This window comes from Eleginops maclovinus, chromosome 4 (genome assembly GCF_036324505.1).
Source record: "Eleginops maclovinus isolate JMC-PN-2008 ecotype Puerto Natales chromosome 4, JC_Emac_rtc_rv5, whole genome shotgun sequence".
Classification (NCBI taxonomy): domain Eukaryota; kingdom Metazoa; phylum Chordata; class Actinopteri; order Perciformes; family Eleginopidae; genus Eleginops; species Eleginops maclovinus.
The window spans coordinates 25494933-25518927 of NC_086352.1; the positions used below are offsets into that span (position 1 = coordinate 25494933).

Consider the following 23995-nt stretch of genomic DNA (forward strand, 5'->3'; position numbering starts at 1 on the left):
TGTGAGGTTGTCAGTCAGAAAAATAAGCTGTTAAGAAGAACCTATATTTATATTGAATGGACACTTTAAAAGCATTTGTTGGCACAATAATTCAAAGCTATTAAGTTTCATGTGTGTCCCAAAGGAAAACAAAGGATAAACAAACATCTCATAATAATAGAGACTTTTTTTAGCCCTGTCACTCAGATCCAGGCTTATGACATAAATATTTACTAAAGGCGTGTCTTTCTTGTAAGACAGAGTTGGCAGACAATCATGTTGGAATTTGAAGTAATTTCTCTTTAAACCATTCACGTAGATACTCTTTGACAACGCCTTGATAACATCAGTGTTATTAGTCATCCAAAGCAGTTGTTGGATGGAACATGTGAAACAAAGTGACGTATTTCTTTGTCAAAACAATCAGTGTATCCAAGTCAACTTCCTTATGACACATACAAAGCCACACATGTAAGGCAAATCAAAGTGTTCATGTCCAACTAAACTGAAAGGGTAGACAGAAACCCTTTGTGGTAACTCAGTCATTACACAGATGTCAACGTTTTTGGTTGTGCATCAAAAGTGGTGCTGCAAACCCACAGAGGATTATCACCCAACTCTGCGGCTAAATGGAGCTTTCTAAACTTTGTTAGCTCCTTGTTTTACAACACGTTTAATGTACGGTTTAGAGTGATCTCCTAATTAACCATGTTCTCAGCCGCAGCAAGCAGCTGTTCTCCGCACATAAACCGATGCTAAGCTACCTACTGTCCACTAAACAGCAGAAAAAGATAGCAACTAGCTGGTGAGCAAGTTTTATTATGATGAGTTGACACCGATGTAGAATTGCATAGAATATTCATTCTTTCTAATGGCCAGCAGAGGGTGACTCCATTGGTTACCAAAATAAGTATGTTTGTATATAAGTCAATAAAAAAAGACCCTACTTCTCTTTTCATTTTTGATTACATTAGTAAAGACACCCTAATGAGTTTAATGTCGCTATTGATATATCTAATTGTTCTCTAATACAGCATGAAGTCATCATGGTCCAATTTTGAGCAAATTAGACAAAAGCAGTGTATGCTTAAGACAGGGCTACTTTGTAAAAGACAGGTCACTGTTTTGGAGTTGTCATGTCTAGGTGTTTTCTGTTCTTTTAGATTTTTAACATTTTCACAGGTTGTTCATGAGCGCGATCGCAACATTTTGGTTTCCTTATTGTGTCTTTTACAGTTTTCTGTCATACTTGGCCAAAATACCAAAGGCTTCAAGCTGTTATTGAGATGACTAGGACCAAATCTTGCATCCAAATGGTAAAGACTAAAATATTGATCAAAGGAGATGTAACATTTGCCATCATAAACACAACTCATTATAAATTATAATGTTGAAATGAATTAAAACAACTTTATTTAATAAACATTTTCTATCTAAAGTAAACAGGATGAGTCAAATTAATGAATAAACCAGTAAAACCAGCAGCCTAATCAAAGTTAGAACAGACAAAGCATTTAGCCTGGTAAAAAAAGAACACCATACATACTGAAGGAACACTACACTGTGATTCTGATTAGAAGAAAGGGGGAAAAGTTTTGACCATGTCAGTCCAGCAACATTGGTGCATTCTTGTCATTCATTAAACAATGACATTCCTATTGATGCAGAGAACAAACTGAAAGCAAACCAGAGCTAAACACAGAATCAATTGACTTAGATCATCAGATTACTGGAAACATGAATCCAAATAATTGCGAATCTTACTCAGTGATTTCAAACCAGGCAAACAAATAATGAACACCTCTTTAACACTACATATGAAGAAAACAAAATGAAACAGGTCAATTGAAGTGTTCAGCTCTGTCGTTGTACTAGTTTAAGTAATTAAAAGTCACACAACGTGTCCTTTGGCTCCATGCACAGAAGAACATTTTCAAGGATGCATTCAAGACAAGTTGTTTACATGCTCCCTGGACACCTATCGTCTTTCAGCATCTATTAATAAACCAGATTACTCTTGTGCTACCTGAGGTGTGCACAAACACACAATAAAATGATGAAAAACAGCATGCGGTCATCAGCTTTGGTATTTGAAGAAATTATTATCTTGACATAGACATTTTGCAGGCATAAAGGACTTTGAAAGGAGTGGGATGCTTCTATGTCACAGTGACTCCATTTGTGTCACATTAACTTGAAAATCTCAAACAGAACAACTTAATGGTTAATATGAGATACGTTTGAAATTCAAAGCTGGACTTTTATTTCCGACAACAATACGCCGGTACATTTCTTTTCTTTCTTTTTTTTTTTGCACATAGTGTACTCTTCCACTTTGCCGCTTCAACACTTTCCACTGTTACAACAAATATCTTCTTGAAAGACCTTGAAAATCAAAGAAGGTTGTGAACTGCTATTCTGAAGTTAAATATAATCATGAGCGAAATGAGATCCAGTACACCCCAATGGAAATGGGGATTCTAATCAAATGAATTTTCAATCGTCACACATGTACTCAGCACCGCGCTCACAGTGAACTTTAGATAATGCAATTAACCCATCCCAGTATAGGAGGCTTATGGCAGAACATAGCCTCGTCAGCCTTTATTGACTTAATAATAATGAAAAGTTGAAAAGCTGCAGCTAATGCATTTATAAGCTGGTCTCCATTATGGAGGAAATTATGCTGAAATGAACACAGCAAAGTGGAATAAAGGCGTTAAAAAACAGTAAGAAAACTGACCAATTAACACACACAGAAAACTCCTGCTGTGCAAACCATTTCATTATATTTCATCAGGACAATGCACTAAGTATTAATGCTGTCTTTCAGGAAAAACAAACAAAGATTTTAAAGGGGCCCTATTATGCTCCTTTTCAGGTTTCTTTTTGTATTTTGAGCCTACTGTGACATGTTTAAACGTGTTAATGTTACAAAAGTGATTGTCTGCAGCACCTCTTTCCACTCTGTCTGTGACCAGAGCCCAGTCTGCTCTGATGGTAAGCTGGCCGAAACTGTTGTGATTGGTCAAGCGCTTAAAGGGGTCCTGCCCCTAGTTGGACCGCCAGCCAATAGTGAGTGTTACATAACGATGTCACTATGTCATGGATTTAAACAAACGAGTCTAAAGGAGGCGTTTCAGACAGGGGGTGTGTGCCTCTGAATGGACTCTTTGGGGCTTAAGACTTTGCAGAGCATTTACATGCACAAAATTCAACACACTTTAACAGGGATCCTCTTATAGTTTATAGCCAATTATACTACGGTTCCCACGATAACAATTATAAACCTATGATATTACTGTTATATTTTGGAGTCCTGAGTTTATTATTACTCCTTGTGCAACATTAAATGGCAGTGGCTTCAATAAACAGTTGATACAATCTTGTTGTTTTATAAACAATTTAAGGTAAAAAAAACTGTTGGTTTAGGACATATGCCAACAATGGTACAAAAATAGCAAACCTCACCGTGGCATCTTAGGGTCAAACATCGAAGATATCTAGGCAGAGTCATTCTGCTCTCTCCTGCCTTCTGGGTCTCTGCTTTCTGCCAGACACAAACCTGAAGAAGGTAATTCAACTCTGACAGGGAAGTATCCTCTCTGGACCTGAAGAACACACACAGACACACAGACACAGACACACAGACACAGACACACAGACACAGACACACAGACACACAGACACAGACACACACACACACACACACACACACACACACACACACACACACACACACACACACACACACACACACACACACACACACACACACACACACACACACACACACACACACACGTTTGTGGGTTTTAAGAATGTATCATTATAGCTTTTGTGAGCTTGAACTAACAGTTGGATATAAGACTGCAATCAGACTCAGAGCGCAGGAACAGATAAAGCCACAAAATGTCTCTTTCTTAAAAACATCTTTTCATGTCTTACCTGGAGCCCTGTTTCGTCGTTAAATCAGTAAGGACTCTTTACCTGTTTTTAATCCTTAATGAACACAATCAGATCATTTCCTGTATTGAGCAGCTCCCAAAAGGCAACTAATTGATATGCAGGGAAGTGCCAGGCAGGCAGCTGTTATTCAAATGTCACAAGCATGTTATGAAATAGCAAACACCTTGAGTGTGATTACATGTTGTTACCTTAGATGAATGTGTCTTCTGGAGGCAATTTCCCACTAAATTTAATTTTCACTGACTCACTTTCACTGAATTAAAACCTCCAGAGGGAACCACACAGGATTTGACTTTAGTAGGAATTATACACTTTTTATGATCGACTGAGGAAATGAGCTAGAGAAAGCACAGTTAGAGTTTTGCATTATGATTCTCCAGAGATTAGTAAAGTGATTCTGTTTAGCCACAGTCTTTAGTATACAGAGAAAACACTCATCAAATCAAATGTTTATCTGCATCATCTAGGAATTTCATTTTGGATATCTTCAGGGAAAAATAAAATCATTTCATAACGCCAAGCTCAATTTTTATTCAAAATCAGTCTTCTGAAAATGACAAGTAAATTCAAACACATGAACACAGCTTATAAGAACCTATGAACATATCTTCATGATTGGAACCGGACATACACAAGCATCACAGTGTGCCCTGTGTGTCTAATCAGAGTGATCCAAACCTTAAAAAGCTCAAAGGATGCTTCATAAGATTCACAGTAGAACCAATTATGGCACTCTGGCTGTTACATGTTCCCTCTTGCAGCCATTTCTCAAATGAACTCTCTCTGGTAAAACCACAGCAGCCTTACATCTGTGAAAGAGTTCATCCATGTCCACTTAATTAATACTTATTTCTGTCCTCACATTTCTCAGAATAAATAACCAGATACCCCAGTGAGCGTATCTTAGTGTCACTAACTTATTGATCATACAACAGGAAATCATACATCTGAATTCTCAAACTGAGCATATCACTGTTGTTTAATGAAAAACTCTTTTTCTGACTTCAATGCTTTTTATTTAAATAGGAACTCTAACTGCGGTAGCTATATTACATTTTCCACAGTAGGATTTTCTGGATTGTCGGTTTACTAAACATAACCTGTTGTATTTTTGTTACATGTAGTCTGTTTGATACCATTGTCAAATGTATGAGCTAGGCAGAAAGTGTGAGCAAAGAGCGTTTTGCTATTCAGCATCAAACTGAATTTATGCAAGAACATGTATGCAAGAATGAATGCATGAATTCAGTTTGTTATGTCAGAGGCGCATGTGCATGCATGAGTAATACATATGAACAACTCAATGAATTCAACAGATTTATCAAATGAAAAGGCAATTCCTCTGCCCTCATAATTAATTCCACTGAAAGTCCTATTTTAATGAAGTAACTACTAACTGAATTTATTTTCTTAAATGTAACATTAAGTGTGTGACAGTCAAGAGAAGAGCTGGTTAAATCTGCAGACGAATGAAGATGATGAATAGCAGCTTCAGGACCTTTTATTCAACAAAAACACTATGCTTTAGGAAACAGAGATGCTACTGTATGAACTCAGGGTATATACAGAGATTCTTAAGTTGAATTTACTACCTTTTACTACCTCTTTTACTACCTTCAATTTTTTTTTTACTACCAGCACGACTTCAAGCTGCAACTGTAGCAGCGTAAAGTGTGAAGTAAAGTGACGCGTAAAGTAATGAAATATCTTTCCAAAACGAATTAATAACATATTTCATCACAATTTAACAGGGTAATTATAACTTCCACCACTGGACACAAAAACTGGCCAACACACACACACACACACACACACACACACACACACACACACATAGAGAGAGAGAGAGCGAGAGACTCTGTAGGTGTATGTGAGTGTCTGTTTGTTTGAGCAAGCTAGTGAGCTACATTTAAGTAAGAAGGAACTCTACCATAGGAGTTGGATTAATCAAGATGACACAACAGGCCTTGGTCCATAGTTTTTACTCAAAATGTCAAAAAGTAACAATTGCATAACAAAAACTAATTTCAAGTGGTTAAATTAGGGCCTTGAAAAAAAAGAATAAACTAGATAATAATAAAGTGCAACTTTCACTGTAATTACAATATCTTATTAACAAAGAAATAACTTTAACTTCAACTGGACGCAAAAACTGTCCGAGAGAGAGAGAGAGAGAACTTAAACAACAGTTAGCCAGCAGGGTCACAAGTGCCTCAACTGTGTGGCCTTTTCTTCAATCATTTTATCCACTTGGAGAAGTTCTGCTTTTTTTCCCCTGTGTCTTCTCCGAAAAGTGTTTGATTTTGTGATGAGCTCAGCCATCTTTGTTCCTGCCTTTCCCTCGGCCATCTCTGCATATTTGTCGGCGTCATTTTGGAGTGAATGGCACACACTGTGGAGTACCTGCCGCCGGTTCCGGAGGTCCTCCAGCTCTTTCTCTGCTGCTTTCCTCTTCAGCTCCTGTGTGGCATTCTCCTTTTTTTCCCGCTCACTATCAAGGTATAGCCTGTATTGTGACCTCGATGAAGCAGCAGAGGCCAGGAGCTCCTTGGTCAGAGGAACTTTCAGAACGCCGCCACAGACAATTACCTTATCGCAGATTAATCTGAGGGCTTCGAGAGATTCATCACGGAGGTTGCACGTTTCTACCTCCTTATTTACTGAGAAGCCTCTCTCCACTGTGGCTTGTCCATGGGACAGGAGGAGAGCACTTTGGCAGAACTTTAGCAGGTCAGGGTGGGACGTGCAGAGTTTGGAGTGGAGAAAGACATCCAGACGCTGCCTCAGGGGTTGGAAGGAAACAAATTCTTCTTCTCTGCCCACGACCGAGAGAAAGGATGTGAATTGCTGAATGATGACATCACCTGCAACATTGATACGAAAATTAAGATATATTAATTTCATTAACACATTCCAGTCAACTGCTTCACCATCCATTCGACAAAAGTACATACAGTACATCGTAGATACACATAATAGTATCTGTAGCAGTGGTTCTCAACCTGGGGGCACGGAGGTCTTGTCTAAATTACAAATTGATACAATTGCGCGTCGGTGACTTGTTTAGCTGAATCTGCTTGCAAGGTGCCAAAACACCTTCTACATCAAACAGATAGAGTAAAATCACATAACTCACAAGAACACTGGATGTGGCTATCAAAAAAGAAAAGAAAAGTAGAATAATTTGAGTGCTTGAAATCATGCATTGACATCAAGGTTGGTGGGGGGGGACAATATTCTAACCTTTGAAAGGGGGGCTCAACTTGCAAAAGGTTGAGAACCCCTGATATAGAGAGCTATGAGAGCATAAAGTTTAATTTTGTAAAAGCAAGACACTTTCACACCTGTCACAGTAAAAAAGCAGAAAACCACAAAAGAGATTCCACGCACAAGACCTTAATCAATTTGAATAACTTATCCACTTCTACTGTCCCTATAAAATATGTTCTTACCAGCTGCAATGCCACCTGCCAGCTGCTGCCCCTGGATGAAAGCCTGCACTAATGACTTCATCTGTAGGATGCACCACTCTGGATCCCTGGCCATCCTTGTGGGATCCAAACAGGTGATCTGCCTAACTATGGGGAATTTCAATGGCGATTTCTCCTGCAGTTTCTTTACGATCTTAATCAGACCCTGCAAACACTCTTTTCTGAGGTGGAGTACAGAGAGTTCACCTATCTTTGATCCTGGTTTGCCCAGGAGTGCCTATTAAGGAACATTAAGGAACATTCATGTCAATGCTTTCTTTGAAAGGAAATGTTTACATAACTTATTGTGATGATAATATTAATACTGAACAAATTGTATTTGCTAGTTGATTTGTGCAAGCATCATAATTCACAAATTCACCCCGCAAAACAAATAAACAACAATAAAATTACCTTGATGGCAGATTCAGCCCCCAAGCCTATATCTACCCTTTTGAGGGAGACCCAGTTCTTCTCCTCAGAAATGTCCAATTTAATCAGCTGCAGGGGGGTTTGGTCCTGTAGGAGTTCCCTTTTGATGAACCGCCGCAGTAAACTCTGATGATGACAACAACAACAACAAGATAGTTACCCAGACATTCATATACATTAATATAGGTTTACATTCAAATTAATGAATCAAAATCTTTACAGTGATACTTACCAACAGGAGCTCAGTTAAATCTTCTGCCAAAAAAGGCAACACTGGCTCGTCTGTTTGGTACTTCTTGAGAAATGGGTTAAAACTTCTCGCAATGGCGAGGAAGAATTGAAGCTTTGGGATTAAGAGTGGATCCCCTTGTGCTGCCAGGATGGCATCATAAGAGGCCGTGTTTGGTTTTGTGACCTTCTTATCCTCAACAGCATTGACAAACTTCTGAATCATGGTCCAAACTTCCAGGACTCTCTCTGCAACCGGCACATTTTCCACCCATCTGTGGCCGCAGAAAGAGAGGGGAAAGCAGGACGACCCGGTGATGTTGGTGTAGTCCTCTCTCCGGGCAGGAACGTTGTGGAAGAGGTAATGGAGAGCGCGCAGGAGTTTGTCAATTTGCCAGCCTGTAAAGCCTGCCTTCATGGCATTGTGGAGGGTATGGAGTCCACAGCTCCCAACCATCAGGACTTGAGCACCTCCATGCAGCTCAGCATGTTCCTTTTGAAGGAGATCCAGGAGTTTGAAATTTACATTTGGGCCATCCATTCCTACTGAGAGAAGCTGCCTCATGTTGAGTTTTGCAACACATTCCTGTGAATTGTCACACAGAAGTTAATGTATTGCTTAAGTAAACCACATTCAATACACATCAGAAGGTAATACTGTATATGCTTCAAATCAAACATTTAGCTTTATTATCCTAAAGTAAAACATGAGTCAGGTCTTGGGATACATTTCACAGTGATAGATATTAGGCCTATGTCAAGGACTGCTTTGTCAAAGTTAGATCATTGGTTCTCCAAATGTGGCTCACTATAATAAACTAAATCCCTATAATATAGGTTTGGCTTTATCAGAGCCATGCTCAACCTTCAGATTAAGGGTGCGTTCGTAAATTGCCACTCCGAGCACACTCTGAAACGTTTTAACAGTTCGGAAATTCACGGCCAGAAGAACGCTCGTCTTTTTCAAACTCAGAGCGCGATTCTATTTTTCAGAGCGTCAGATTGAATTTACGAACGAACGAACGAATTTAAGCATAACGGCTAACACTTTGACCTACAGTCTTGTGACGTCTGGTCACCCTAAGCTTTGTTGGCTGATACATCTTTTTAATTGCATACATTTTACAATATTATATTACAGAAATTCAACAGTAAGCTAAATAAATACAATTATCAAAAATCCATGAAAATGTGCAAACAATCTCCCCTATGTAACCAATAAGTATAATAGGAAAATAAACTTACTTTGATGTGCTGCAACAGATCGTCAGCTCTCCCATGTCCCAGGAATTGTGAGCCAAAATACCTCGAGCGTACACAACCATCCTCCAAAAAACGAATGTGTATGTCCATTTGTTTTTTCTTTGACGATTGATTGAGGCTCTCATCGAACATAAGGACGTACGGTCCGGCATTATTTATGGCCTCAACCAGTTGCCTCTTAAAATAGGGTGCGATGCCAAATTTTATTATGTACCCGGTTTTATCCTTGCCCAAAGCGAAGGATTTGGCGATTTCGGAGTCCGGGAACATATTTCTGAACAGCTCTCCTATGCCTTCGTTCGAGTTGAACGAGTGGTGTTTCATTGCTACATCTAAACACCACAGTACCTCAGCCTGCAAGGTAGAGGTGGTAGTGCCTAGCGTCTGCTTCTGACCGTCTGTCGTGCACCTGTTGCTGGTGGTAGGACTACTGGCAGGGTATTGCAGGGGGAGAGCAAGCGAGGTTGAGGGAGCAGTGGAGGTTGAAGGAGCAGTTGAGGTTGAGGGCGTCGATGTAGCCGTTGTGCCAGTGTAAAACAGTGACAGCGGTAGCTGAGCGTTACGTCCACGCATCCTAGCTTGGTGGCTACTTGATAGCATGTGCGATTTCACCGCCTTCACCCCCATCCAGGTAATGCTTATCGTCTTCTTGCAGACGTTGCAATAAGCCTCTTGGCTGTTGCCAACTACTGGCCTAAGCCATTCTTTAAACAACGATTCCTCCAGCCAGAGGTCCGAAAATTTGCATTTGCCCATGTCTTAACTGGCGAACTCGCGAAGAGGTTTGACATCAAGCTAGCCGGGTACCTAAAATGATTTTTTTTTTTTTTTTTTAAATCAATATGTTTATATTGGATTATCTCCGTTAATATTGGTAGTAAATGAAGTAGCGTAATTGGAAGTTAGTCTTAACTAAGTTTGTTGTAGAACAGATAACAAGAATAAGAAACTCGAACAAGATCGGAATAATACTGTAGGTTATATAAGGAAAGACCCATTGCTTGAGGCATTTAGTGTCTTAGAGTCCCTCCAGATTTCTCAGTCATCAGCCACCGGACCAGGGCGGGCTGCAGTCACTACAGGATATCCTCTAACCACGGCCAGCATGTCTTCAATGTCCGTACGCTCTTCATCGGTTCGCCCGGTGGCCAAGTCGGGTCCTTCATGCGCCTCAATATATCCCTGTATCGTACCTAAAATGATTGAGGGAGTGCGCGAGGTACATGTGACATCATTGAATAGCCGCGAAAATTTTGTTGGACTTAGCAACAATAACTAAGGGGGGCGTGGCTTGGCGAACTTCAGCACCCCCTGCTCAAAATTACTTCCCGCGGCCCTGCTACTTGCAACATGAAAATAAATCCACGCAAGTTTAGTAATTTAAGGAGATAGGCCTGCACGTAAATTACACAAATAGAAAAAATCATACGCCCAGCTGGATTGGTGTTCGAAAATTTACTACCTCGTCAGATGACGTTTACTACTTTTCACTACTTTTTACCGGCCTTAATTCGGCCTAATTTCATTTACTACCTTTTACTACCTTTCACTACCCCGCAGCAACCCTGGAACTGCAATAGATCCTTCAATGCATTAGTAAAACTTAAGTCATCTTACTGTAACACTTAATGTTATGATTTTAATTATAAGGAAAAAGGAGTAATATGAAATCCTTTGGTGTTTTTTTTGTGTGACTGAAGCCTCTTTCTAATGATTCTGATAGAAGAAGCTTAACTTTTCATTTGTAGAAAAATATAATGATCTCTGAGGAAATGGGTGCTGTCAATAAGTTGGTCTGTCGTAAACTCTCTTATCACTGTCGTTCTCTCTGTTTACACCTTTTTCCATTTGCCTTACAATACGTTCACTGAGGTCAAGTAAAAGTAATTTTTAAAGGAAAGAATTATGTTTTTTCCCCCTGCATGCTAATTAAAATATCCATCTGTCATAAAAATCCTGATTATTACCTTATATAATACATTGGTAAGATGTTAGCTACACAGATCCCGTTTCTCTTTCCCTGCAAAGTGCTTCTGCCAAATAAATTATCAAGACAAAACTGGCTTTCACACTTCTATCCGTCATGTTGGGTACTGAGAGAAAGCTGACATAAAACTTGAAACAGTATTCATAAATGTGCCATGTTGCTGTTATAAAGCTCCTCATGATGAATTTACCATGTTCCAAAGTGCGCCATCGTTCTGCTTTTGTATGGCTTTTGAAAACTTTTGTTTTGCACTGAAGTCTGACGCCTGCTACCCTTGGTTCAAGATGTTGGCAGTTCTATTATTCACGTCCCTGATGAGGCTTCATGATCCCATTAGCTCCAAACACTGGGGGCCACATGAGGGGCCAGTGACAAGCTGTCTCAGAGAAACTCAGTGTGCTCGGGACAGGGAGTCTCTGTTCAACCTCATTTATGGCATGTCAACAGCTTAACTGCAGACAATGATACCTTACCTGCACTTTTTAAATGAATGTCATTTGCTCATTATAACAAGCCACATGTAAGTCTGCACATGAGTGCTTCTCACTAGTGGTCAACAGGTCTGAAGTCAGGCCTGCAGCTACAACTGAGGACATGGTATTTGTTTACATCTTTTAGTGAGTGATGGGTAAATTGAATGTATATCAACATTGTGGTTGTTGTATAAGGTTACAGTGATGCATATACTGTAGTTAAGGGGAATGGTAGCTTCTATCAACAATATTTTTTATTGTGAGAATAAAGCACAAAGATTGGTTTAAGTGCAGTGGACCTTAACACGACCACCACCAACAGCATCTGCTCACCACGCAGCCAGACCTGTCACACCAAACACCCCCCAAGGCAGAGTCAAAACCAAAGGAGAGGGAGGAGACCCTGGAGGGGAGCTAAGCTTACCCAGCCAGGACTAATGCTATGCAACTACCCAGCCTGCTCCTGGCTAATGTTGAAAGAAATTAGATGGATGAAATAAGAGTCAGGCTAAACCAACAAATACAAATTAGATACTATTGTGCCAGCATCCACGGAGACCCTCGCTTCAGTGTGGCATCACATTTTTAATGCTAATATGCTGTTCATATCGGCACAGAGAGTTCACCATTGTTGTTGCTTCTGCTTACATTCCTCATGATGCAAATTCGGACAATTTATCAGATCACAGTAGGAAAAGCATAGGTATAAGTAATGAAACTAATTATGTCTGAATTCCATTTTGCTGCTTCAGTTTAAGAGTGTTGCTATTGCACATGGTGGTCACTGTCCTCACCCTGAGCTACATGAATATAATGAAGTCAGTGTTATTAGTAGCACCTGTGAAAAAGGCCTTTTCTCAAATCTAATGAGGTATTCTTGCTTCTCTCTCCCACATTAGGGAACTTTAACTTTCGGATTCATTTGCAAATCAGGTACAACCACTCCTTGTTCTTGACTTAACAAAACAACACCGGCTTTGAGGGCCACTTCTTTCGCCTCACTTATCAGCATGCATGACTCAGTTAGCTGAGGAATGAGACAAAGACACTCAACAATCTCAGCTCACTTAACGCACATTACTTGTGAGTTCACAAAGTCACACGTCACTCGGTAGCCTGATATAGACCAAGAGACAAAGGCGTGGATGAAACCCGAGAATCACCAGCCTCCTTCCTGTTATCATGACGACAGCAGCTGCTTCCAGGGAGGGAAAAAAAAAGTATAGAGCTCAGAGGACCTTTGGACAGAGGCTCCGCCCACCTGGGTGAATCAACAGATCTTCCCCTGGCAACCCCCTAACTCAAAATTACCATAATCAACTTATTTAGATGTGAACATGAAATAAGGCGTTTATAAATTATTCCCTCAACCGTCTTCCCCCTTCTCCCGACCTCTAATTTATTTCCATCCAGTGCTGCGTGGCCTTTTCGCAGCGTGCAACTGGATGTGGTTGAGGGCGTGTTGCTCCTGCTGGCAGGTGTATAAGCAGGTTGAGCAGGTTGTTCCCTGAATGCCACTCTATTGAGCCCTCCTCCTCCCTCCCTGCTCCTCTCTCCGGCCCGAATGCTGATTCACTCTCACACTTTGGCAGCACAGCGAAGAGATTTTGTTGCCTGTGCACCTGTTCTCCTCTGACATAGCTTAAGAATAAGGTAAGGATTTACTGAGGAATCATTTTATTTGGTCTTTTTCTCCTTTAATTTTAGGAGGTCTGTATACGCCGTTATACTTAAAAGTTCACCTAAAAAGAAACAAAATAAGGTTTTTGGGTGAGACTTCTTTTACACTCATTTGTACTGCAACATGGAACGCTTACATGTTTATTAATAAGTCGATTACATCTAGCAGCTTTTGAACAGAAATGCTGAGATCGAAAGTAAATAACTGTGTGGCAACACATCACAACATCAAGTGACATACATACTGTAGGACCTTACATAACCTAAACAAGGTATGACATACAATGTGGTTACACACCCAGAAGCTTCCAGAGAAATGTAGTGGAGTAAAAAGCACAAATAGTTTTATCTGAGTAGAGTTTAAATAAATAACAAAACAGAGAACCGCCAAATTGTTTGGTATATGAGTAAATGTTTTAACTTGCTTTCAACCCCGGCTTGGGTTTAGGCTTATACGGTAATTGGGGTTGTATAATACAGTTAAGTAACATAAGACAGATTCATTTTAAACCAATTGAGCAATTTGTGAAATAAATAATTCAATAGCTGTTTGGGTTAAGACAGTGTCTTTAGCCGTTTAGTATGTGTGTTTATGTGTGGTGTATCCCTGTAAAGTCTCGGCTGACAGAGTTGTTGAGGTGATAGTGGGTACAGACTCTGACAGGCCAGCAGAGTGGGAACTATTTTCAACAGTCGGCTCCTCTCAGTGCGAAGGGTCAGAGGTAGACATCGAACCGCAGTGCCTCAGAGACTCTGTGGTGGGATGCTGAGGGCCAAATAGCATCTCAGTGAGTAGGGCGCTTTGCTAGGATGGAATTCTTTTAAAAAGGAAAGGTGGAGAGATGTTTCACACAGCTTTGCACAACGTGATGACGGATGTTCGAATATTGGATTATTTTCAGCAGATTAACATAGCAGTAAACATTTCTTGTTTGAAACAGCCCACATATGCAATACAACGATACAAACGCGGTGACATTTGTTTCAGGATGATATAAATGAACAAAGTTTGCCTTGAACCCGTCTGAGATAAAAGTTCAAAGGGACTTTTTCATTTGATCTTTGCTTGATTTGAAATCTTGTCCCCGCTGACCAGGTGCAGATTATGGTAGCTGGTACAAATCAAAACAAAGCGGCAGCTCTGCTGAGCTGCCTGTTAGGCTGGTTTTATTATCTCTTTTAATTTACCCCTGAATCTCAGTGCCTGGTGCGCAATTGAAGCCTATTATCCTCTACAGAGTGTATGTCACACTTCAACATGCTCTGCTAGTTAAAAAAAACGAATAATTTTCTTTTTTTTAATTATTCATGAAACAGGATTGTCTGCCTAAAAATGACTGTAGGTCAGACAGGGACAGAAAATGTGGGGAGAGACAGGGGGCTGACAAAATAGGAGAGGGTACTTCATCCAACAACTCAACATAGGAGCCACATAGATATCAATGTGTTCATGAAATATGAGAGTCTTGTTAACAATTTAAAAAAAAATGTTGTCAACAATGCTATGAACAAGGAAATGTCAACATTGTTTGTTCTTCTTTAGTATGTCACTTGGCTTTACATACTACAATACTAATGAGCCTTAGCTGCTGTAATAGAAATGTGTAATCTGTTGCTTCTGCTGAATGGTGCATGCACAGAATGTAAAGCTCTGTGATTCAATGTTTCTTACATAAAACACTTTAAGCTCCATGTGGTCTGGTGACAACAATTGAGTGAAAACAATCCATTCAACTTGAGGTTGCTGGAGATACTAAATAGACATTTTCAACCAGGTGCATCTTTTAGTGGAATAAGCCTATTTCTTTAATCCTGGGCTCTTAGATTCAAACTCCTAGTGTCAAACTGTACTATTTAATTCCCACAGAGCAGAATATACAAAAGCAGGCTAATGTCTAGACGATACAACAAGGTTGTTGAGGAACTGACCAGAGAGGAACATACAGTATCTGGCTCATTGGTAATTGACACTCAATACAATTACATGTTTTAATACAATGGACATTTCATCTGTTGGAAGAATGCAATTGGTTAGATTTTTCAGCAATCCCCAGTTCTTCTCAAAGACAATGGACATTCACTAGGGTCAGTGAGATTTAAAGACAATGTTATCTATCATTTATTTTTTAGTTGGTGGTAAAACAGCAAATGTGATTTCCCCAGATTTCGCTTCTGCAGGCCACAATGTCACACACTGTTGACAGAGCCTGTTGCACTTATAACAATACTTTGCAGTGAGGTTACCCTGTAGGGAAGCAAAGGGGAGAACACATAGCTCACAGGGCAGCAGTGTAAATTCACCCTGTCATAAAGATCTCACTGGAGATTGTGTTGGGACCATGTTGAAATGCGGTTATTTTCTTGTGTAACTATGCAGGGATAACTGCTTTTCAATTAATCAACAAGCATGTTCATGTAGCTGTGGCACATGTCTGAAAGACGGATGGGACTAGTGGTTTAAGGAATTGTAGTATGATCTGTTAAAGTAAGTGATTTACAAAAATGGAAACAATCCAAGAGGTCTTTCTGGTCAGAGATGAACACAAGTTTAACACCTCTGATCACTTCTGCATGGTTTTTTATTTTGGGCGCTCACTGTTTACTTGACAACGGATTTTTTTTACATGGATTCATTATCGTGTATATTTTATTTTGTATGGTTAATCATCCAATCAAATTAATTTCACTAAAGTATTTTGAACCTGCTGAATTTTTTATGGCAATTTGAAACCATCAGTAGCTTAGATTTATTCTAAGAAAGGAATTAAGTTTTATTTTATCTCTTGTATTTCAGAGTTACACCACAGAAGGAAATGGGACTGTATTTAAAAACCACGGTAGGCCTCTTTCTGTTTGTCCAAGCCTTTTACTTGGCATCGCTCCAAAATTCAACCGACTCTCCGGGGCGGACAATTGATAAAAGCTGGCTCCGCGAACCAGCCAAAACTGCATTTTCTGACAATGACGCAAAGAGTGAGAGTACTGAAGGTAATATTTTGGAGAAAAGAAATGAATCCATCAGTGGGAAAGCATCTGGTTACGAGGCAATGTTGACTGAGATAGAGAACAATCTGGCCAACCCTGGTAGAGAAAATGAAACATCTGATGATCTGACTGTTGTCACTACCACGGCATCTACCACATTTCCCACAAGAACCAAGCAACCTGAATTGCCAGCCACCACTCTTTCTCCAAGTCCTGCTGCCACGGATTCCTCTAACTCAAGCAAGATCAACATGACAGTAGCTGAGGAGGAATTACAAAACGCCGAGAGTACTCCACAAAACTCCACAACTGAGCTGAGCATACACAACTCCACCAGTGTTTCAGATCACTCCAATAACACGGATTCACAGAAAACAACTTTGGCTCCAAAGAGCAACACTACTCAAGAATCCACGACAAAACCCCACCAAACCACAGGGATTAATAGGTCTACAGAATATACCAGCACAACAACTGTACCAACCACAGTGAGGCAAAAGATAAACCAGACAACCTCCTTGTCTCCATCTACAACTGTGCTCCCAACTGAGACCACAGAAACGAGTCCAGCTACTACAACTGCCGCTGCTCCGACCACACCTGAGACGTCCAACAAGACAGACAACGCTGCTGCCTCAGGGAACAACTCAGATAGAGGTACCGTTGTTGTTTTAGGTGTCACAGTATCTGGTGCACATTGCTGTCCAAACTGCTTTGTATGTCTTCTTAACAGAATGACCTCATAGACAGAAACCAGAAAAATAGTAGTAATTGTGTGAAATTCAAACTTAACAGACTTTTGATTGATTGACTTTACCGATAAATCAACAGAATATGACCAAAATCCTTGACAGATCACCCTTACAGATATAAAGTAGCTATGCTTATTGCATTTATCACTGTTGATTGTTTTAGACATCTTTTTACTACCCTTTACCTGACCCACATTTGCTGGTTCTTATTTTCCCACTGGCAGAGGACAAACACCCCTTCTTTCAAAAAAAAAGGTTGGATTGGGTTTCTAGTGCTATCAATGTGGCAGCTTTAAGTGAAAGGGTCTATTACAACCACCTTTTTAACAGGACAATGAACCCCTTATTTAGTGGCAAAAAACCCCTGAAAGAGGCGGTCAGCAACTCAGGTCAGAGATACTTGTGCTGCTTCTGTGCAGGGGCGTGAGACTAGTCTTTGGTATCAACCACAAGATTGATGAGATAGGACTGGAATATGCTCCTTTAAGTATAGTGTAAATCTATTCCTCTAACTCTCTGTCTGTTCGTCCGTCCATCTATTCTTAATAAAACCAATTCAGATAATCTCCTTCACAATGGTGATCTGGCAAGAAGGCAGCAGTTAAATGTGTTGACATTTAGTTTGAGTTCAACCTGCAGGTCATTCTGAGAACATGGCATTATACTAAATAACACAATTATTTAATCATAACAAATACTTTTTTTTCCAGTCTCAGACTGCATATTGCAGATTAAAGGTATATTTTAAAGGTGTGAAATGGCCTTTTACAATAAAATATATACCAATGCTACGTCCTGCCAAAATCTAGTGTACGGTATCTAGAAAAGCAACTTTTGCTGCAAGTGTGGGCGAGCTTAGTAGAAACACCATGGCAAGAAAGTATAAAAGTATTGAGGTTGGATTATAACACAACTCGCACAACACAGATAGATGTGATAGTACAACATAACACTAACAGATGACGGCAATAAACAATGGGAAATAGTTGAGAAGCTACCAGCAACGCAAAAATAAAAAATAAATGCTCCAGTTACCAAGACGTGCAACGAGTGTGCACAAAAACGTTTGAGACGGTTCATATGATGTATAGAAATATGAACAGAGGACACTTTTCTGGCACTGTCTTTCCAGCAGTTTCACCCAAATACTGTTATGGTCAAATTTGAGTTTTGACCTGATAAAGGTGCTACATGAAAAGTCAGGAGTTACGAAGAGGATAACAATTCATGCTAAAATTAACATGAATGGCTGTGCTGATATTGTCAGAAAATCAAGTATACAAAATACCCCAAAATACCACCACTCAACCAAATTGTATTCTGTCTACTTTTAAATAAAGGGGAACAATGCAGCTGAAGAAAACAAGAATGAAATAGCACTATATAAATATATTGTTTTTTTGCTTGACTTGCCCCAGGTTAGGGTATCATTTAACCTAGCAAGCCGCTAAATGGAGCCATTTGTAGATAAACGGAGGTGCTGAATTATTTATGTGTGAGTCCTGATAAAATACAAATGTAGTACTTCTAGGTCAAAGAATAAAGAAAACATTTTTCACAAATCCCCCTTTTCTACAGTTGCTAAAGAACTAATTTAAAGTCCATCGTTTAAGTTCTTAGAGTTGCACATTGCTTGAACACTTTTAGAAAAATTGTTATTTTTATCAGTTATGTAATTTAAAGTTAAGAGTGATATAATATAATGGGAACTAAAGTGGTGTTCAGTCATATTTCACATTGTTAAGTCGGAGATTGCAGCCTGTTGAAATATTCAAATATATTCAAGAAATGATCATGATTTGGGCTTGTTAATTGCATTCATTATCACAGCGTTAAACAGACAAATCTGTACAGCTGTCTTATTGGATGTGTATCTATGAAGCGGGCTGCCACTGGAAATACAGTTGTCATAAACACATTTCAGCTATAATTATCTGACAATTAACCCTCAATCACAGCAGCTGATGGAAATAATATTGTTGTTGACAGATTTTTATATTTCTCTCCAACCCCCTCAACTCCTCATTCCTCCAATAAAGGTTTAGTAACAGATACCCAAGCAGTCAAAAGAAGTGGAGCCTGGGGAATTGTACTGGGAACGGGTGTGGCTGTTGCCGTTGTGGGACTGGTGGCCTACATCATCCTGAAGAAGAAACAGCAGAAGGGTTTTTCTCACAGGAAACTGGTTGAGGAGTTTCCTTCAGACCCAGGTATGTCCCAACACACTAAATGCTGGACTGAATAATTTGTGTTTAATTATTTATGGTCCCTTTTAGAGGGTATGCCTTAATGTGAGGCTACCTATTGACAAATGACTACCACAGGGTTTTTCATAACAAGGTATTGATCAGTGAGCTGTAGAGGTCTTTAGGAGACACAAACACAGACTAAGGTAAGCTTACCATGCAAAATAGGATCATGTACTATGACAGGTTGCAATTTGTCTGATTCTTGGCATGAAATTAGAGGAAGACATGAATTTCTTGTCCCTTTTCACCTTCAGGCCCTGATAGTTAACCTTTCTCTTAGGATTAAACTGAACATACCATGCAGATTCATCTTTCTTCTGAGGCATACAAGCATGCAGGCACATTTTCTTCAAACTGGATAGGTAACTAGTTAGTCAGCTGTAGTGCATAGACCAGCCTAACAACTTACCTGCACATTTAGATTGAGAGAGTTCAACTGCAAAACATGTAAGCAAAACAATGCGCATCATTATTCAAACATTCCGCATAATCTTTACATGTGGATCATTGACTGCTGGAGCTGTGGTCTCTCTTGTACTTTAACCTACAGCAACTGCATTAGCCAACACCAGCATTACAAACTAAAGTCTTTTTTATTTATAAAAACAATGATACAATATATTTATACCATCCAACACCTTTTTTTGTTAGACCTGCAGTTTGGATTAAAAAATAAATATTGCTATTGTTTAAAGTCAAAAACAATGTTTTTTAAATGTATAATAGCATCCGACTGACTAAGAATCAGAAGGTGATTTTTCTTTCCTTTGGGACATTGAGCAACCCTTACTGTGTGTCTCAGTCAATTTTTTGTATTTAGGAGAATGTCACTCCTTCAGTGTACCCACTCAACTCCAGTCTTCCTTGTTTACTCTCACCTCTGCAAGGTGTTAAAATGTCTTACATTTCCCAAAGTGACTTTTTAAAGCACCATATATTGTGTTTGAACTTGCTGCATTCAGTACCTGTTGGTACAGAATACAATAGTGCGAGGAATGATAATAGCTTTTCTAGAAGAAATTGATTCGTTTGAATGATTTGTGTGAACGTTATTTCTAAATGGAAGCTCAGCAAGGGAAACCGTGCTCGTTGACCATAAGGGATTTTCATAGTGAAAACAAAGTTGGACAGTAAATATATCAAAGGGATGTTGTATTGTGAGTGCTTGGTGAGTTATCTCTGGGACTAATCTTTGGGAATAAGAACATAACAACCCAAACGTCAACCAATTACAATCACAGATTACAACAGTAACAGAAGTGTTTAATGGTGTTTTACCATGAATAAATGTTAACTTGCCCTTAAAAAACATAACAAAAATGTTCAGGGGGAAAACCAAAGCTATTTCTCTGTACAAGGTCATAAAAATGGCCTTAAAAACCATGGTCATACAAATATTTATTGTGTATTTGTCTGATTTCTAGTTCTCAGATTGGACAACAGCGAGGCTTTGGACTTGAACTTTGGAGTTGGTCGTTCTGCCTATTACAACCCTGGACTCCAAGGGGACAACATCCAAATGAGCAACTTTCCATGATGTCACTGACACCAAAAAAGACTCCTAAGGACTACCTTGAAAATAAGTTGGCCAATTATTGTATATTGGCATTTGATAGACAACATTTTTAGTTGGAATTTTAAGAATAAGACTGAAAGTGAATTGTAAATAGAAAAAGGTTTTTGAAGGTCCGCTTTCAGCCATTACAAATGAGACTTCATACCATACATACCATACATGTGTTGTTTTTTAATTAGAGGGATCACTGATCGATATGACCCAACAGCCAAAATTAATAGCAGCCATTTATGTATGTTGCCAAATTAAGTTTTTCCTGATGAACAATATACTTTGCAGTTAATTAAGAATGTTAAAAATGTTTACTATTTTTAAAATATTTTTTAACCAAATAGAATTTTGTACATCTGTACAAGACAAAAACATTATCATATAATCAGATCAACTAAAGAGGAAAAACCCAAAAAGGACTGCTGATGCAAAATATCTGGAGAACAAAAGTGCTGTTAGTCTGCAGCCTAAACAACAGATGATGCAGGCGGCCTGTTAAGGCATTTGCAACACAGTCAAGCAGCCATGGTGAACAATACTATTATGTATATCAACAATCAACTGCTCTGTGGCATAAGGATAGTAAGAAGTTACATTTAATACACAATTTCAGATCTTTCATCACAGCAAGAGTCTGACAATAAAACCAAAAACCAAAGAGCTGACAAACAGCTGGGGAGGTTGGGTGCTGTTTTGTTATTCATAGACTAAGGTTTTGATATTCTGGAAGGGAGTCATGTATTTGGTCTTAGCATATATAGCAACAACTATATCATCATAATATACTGCTCGAATCTACTGAACGGATACTAAATTAAAAAGAAAATAATTTCAACTTTGAGTGGACAACCTTTCGTCAGGAAACGCTTCTCTGTTTCGACTGATAAAATGTAGTTTGGCAATTGAGGGAAGTAGGGATGCACTACACTACTTTAATGTATCTATCGCCTTTGTAATATAAAATCTAACAATATAATAGTTTAGTTCTAAATGTTTAACTTATCTATGTTATAAAAAAATAAACTTCTATAAATGTTTATGTGAATAAAATATATCTAGAAAATATTGCTTTCCGCTCCCTCAATCCTTTCACTCATCATTACGTGAATGAGCCTACACTCGATCAATATGTGTCCTGATTATGATTGATATGTGCCTCATCCCGACCGAAGCAGCCAACAATAACTCAGAGATGTGCGATGCTTTTTAGTGTGGTAAGCTGCTTCGGAGGCAGGCATGGCAGGTCTGCTTCCTTCCTCGCACTAATTTCTGACATCAATCAGAACAGGAAGCATTTTGTCAGATTGAGAGAGGAGTTCTGTGTTACACTGTTAAAGGATCACAGCGATTACTGCACAAACAATGCAGTGCAGATGAATGATGGGATGCTTCTACATATGTTTCCACTGCTCGAAAAATGTAACGGGATATGATGGTGATGCCTTAATAAATAACCAAACCCCCAAATCATTTTTCTCTTGTTGTGTGATTTGATATTACGTTTTCCAGATTTTATTTCTATTTTCCTTAAGCACACCAACAGCATAGGATGTGATTGTTTGGCAGGGTGCTGAAATCAATTAACTGATGCCAAGCCCTTGCTAAAAAACTTACATATTTCATTAGGGGGAATAGGCTCGTTAATTTAGGGTTCCAGCTAAGCCAAATTAATTTGAATGAAATTAAATGATTGCTATCTAAATTGAGGTCAAATTTATTATTGGCTAAATTCTCATGTATTTTCTTCAAGCTAACTCGCTGAAAGTGAGTTGAACCTATAGGCCTAGCCTGTTGTAAAAACCCAAGAAAGTGTCTCTATATCAGATGAGCCTGAAAAACGGTAATCAGTGCATTATGCTGGAATACTGTGATTTTTAATGACAATTGGGCTTTTGAGCCAATGGAAGCTAATAGACTCGGAGGGAATTTGTTAAGTGAAAAATCACAGTAAGGTCAATTTAATTAAAGTTTGAGTGTTCATTTATCAATAGCATGTTGCATGGTCTGTATTTGGCCCAGTAATGAAAGAGTTTCATAGTGTAATTTTCCTTCAATACCAGGTGTAGTTGCAAGTTATAATTACCGGATAGGATTTCAACTCCACTGAAGCAGATGAAGCAAGACATTGAATTATATGGGTTTTTTTGTCCCATAATGCTGTGTAACCCTTGGTCCAAACTGTTATGGAAGTCAAGTGATAACGTGACCTAACCACCAGACACACAGAGACTTCTCACATAAGGCATGCCAACTGTAAAGAACTCAGAGATCTCTCAAAACTAAAAAGAAGAAAGAAAAATCTTGAGTTTGTTCATGTTTAGTCAATTATAAACCACAGGAGTGTATTTACTAAAATGTGAAATACTAATTGTATATTACCAAGGCCACATGCGTTTAAGAAACATGTCTGGTATGTCTCAACACCGACACAGACTCAGAGTGAGAATAGATAAGAATATTTTTATTGTGAGGGTTTCCAAGGGATTAAAGATGGATGAAAGTCAAATTTGTGCAGGCGAGAGCAGAGGGGAAAAGTGAAGCTGGTCAAGTGTGGCGGAGCAGGGCGCACGGAGTCAAAGAAACAGATGAGCCGAAAATACACACAAGAGATATCAACTTGAATACACAATTAAGGGGAGCGCAGATGTGTTCTTCTATGGCTGAGACAACGGCCCTGAGTATAAATAACCAAATGGAGTTGATATGCACAGTAGATAAGTTAGATGTAATATGGAAGTGAGCGGAAAGTCATACACTTGTCACAGAGGCAGAGAGACAAATAGGGAAGCCCAAGAGACAGACGTGAAACATTAGCAGAGTTCCTCTATTAACTTACTTCCTTTAATACACTGCAAAGTTGTACACTGCGAATAGTACGTTGTGTGAATTTTGACTGGGTAGCATTTCTCAAATCACACACAACAGCTGTGACATCATATGAAATGGCTTGCTAGCATGCAA

The 23995-nt window shown here is 39.1% G+C and overlaps 2 protein-coding genes across 3 annotated transcripts; one reads left to right on the plus strand and one right to left on the minus strand.

Annotated features, from left to right (window-relative positions):
* Positions 1 to 5914: 5914 nt before the first annotated feature.
* On the minus strand, positions 5915 to 7894 carry LOC134862606 (uncharacterized). Of its 2 annotated transcripts, none has more exons than XR_010165535.1 (2): positions 7833 to 7894; positions 5915 to 6812 (listed from the first exon to the last, which is right to left on the minus strand). XR_010165535.1 is itself a non-coding variant. In XM_063880609.1 (2 exons), exons 1-2 carry the CDS (start codon positions 7492 to 7494, stop codon positions 6151 to 6153), a joined length of 756 nt encoding a protein of 251 aa, XP_063736679.1. In that variant the 5' UTR covers positions 7495 to 7813; the 3' UTR covers positions 5915 to 6150. The 2 variants fall into 2 exon arrangements, 1 of the variants encoding a protein (XP_063736679.1); XM_063880609.1 differs by lacking the exon at positions 7833 to 7894 and adding an exon at positions 7401 to 7813.
* A 5395-nt stretch (positions 7895 to 13289) lies between these two features.
* Positions 13290 to 22504, plus strand: muc15 (mucin 15, cell surface associated). Its single transcript, XM_063882019.1, has 4 exons — positions 13290 to 13454; positions 16276 to 17123; positions 19258 to 19428; positions 20892 to 22504. Exons 2-4 carry the CDS (start codon positions 16295 to 16297, stop codon positions 21002 to 21004), a joined length of 1113 nt encoding a protein of 370 aa, XP_063738089.1. The 5' UTR covers positions 13290 to 13454; positions 16276 to 16294; the 3' UTR covers positions 21005 to 22504.
* The last annotated feature ends 1491 nt before the right edge of the window (positions 22505 to 23995 follow it).

Bases quoted from the DNA above. Each gene is read 5' to 3' on its own strand.
- muc15 (XM_063882019.1), top strand. From the start codon at position 16,295: ATGGGACTGTATTTAAAAACCACGGTAGGCCTCTTTCTGTTTGTCCAA. The intron at 17,124-19,257 runs GTACCGTTGTTG...CCTCCAATAAAG, and splicing joins AGGGAACAACTCAGATAGAG to GTTTAGTAACAGATACCCAA. The intron at 19,429-20,891 runs GTATGTCCCAAC...TCTGATTTCTAG, and splicing joins GGAGTTTCCTTCAGACCCAG to TTCTCAGATTGGACAACAGC.
- LOC134862606 (XM_063880609.1), bottom strand. From the start codon at position 7,494: ATGGCCAGGGATCCAGAGTGGTGCATCCTACAGATGAAGTCATTAGTG. The intron at 6,813-7,400 runs GTAAGAACATAT...TCAATGTTGCAG, and splicing joins GGCAGGTGGCATTGCAGCTG to GTGATGTCATCATTCAGCAA.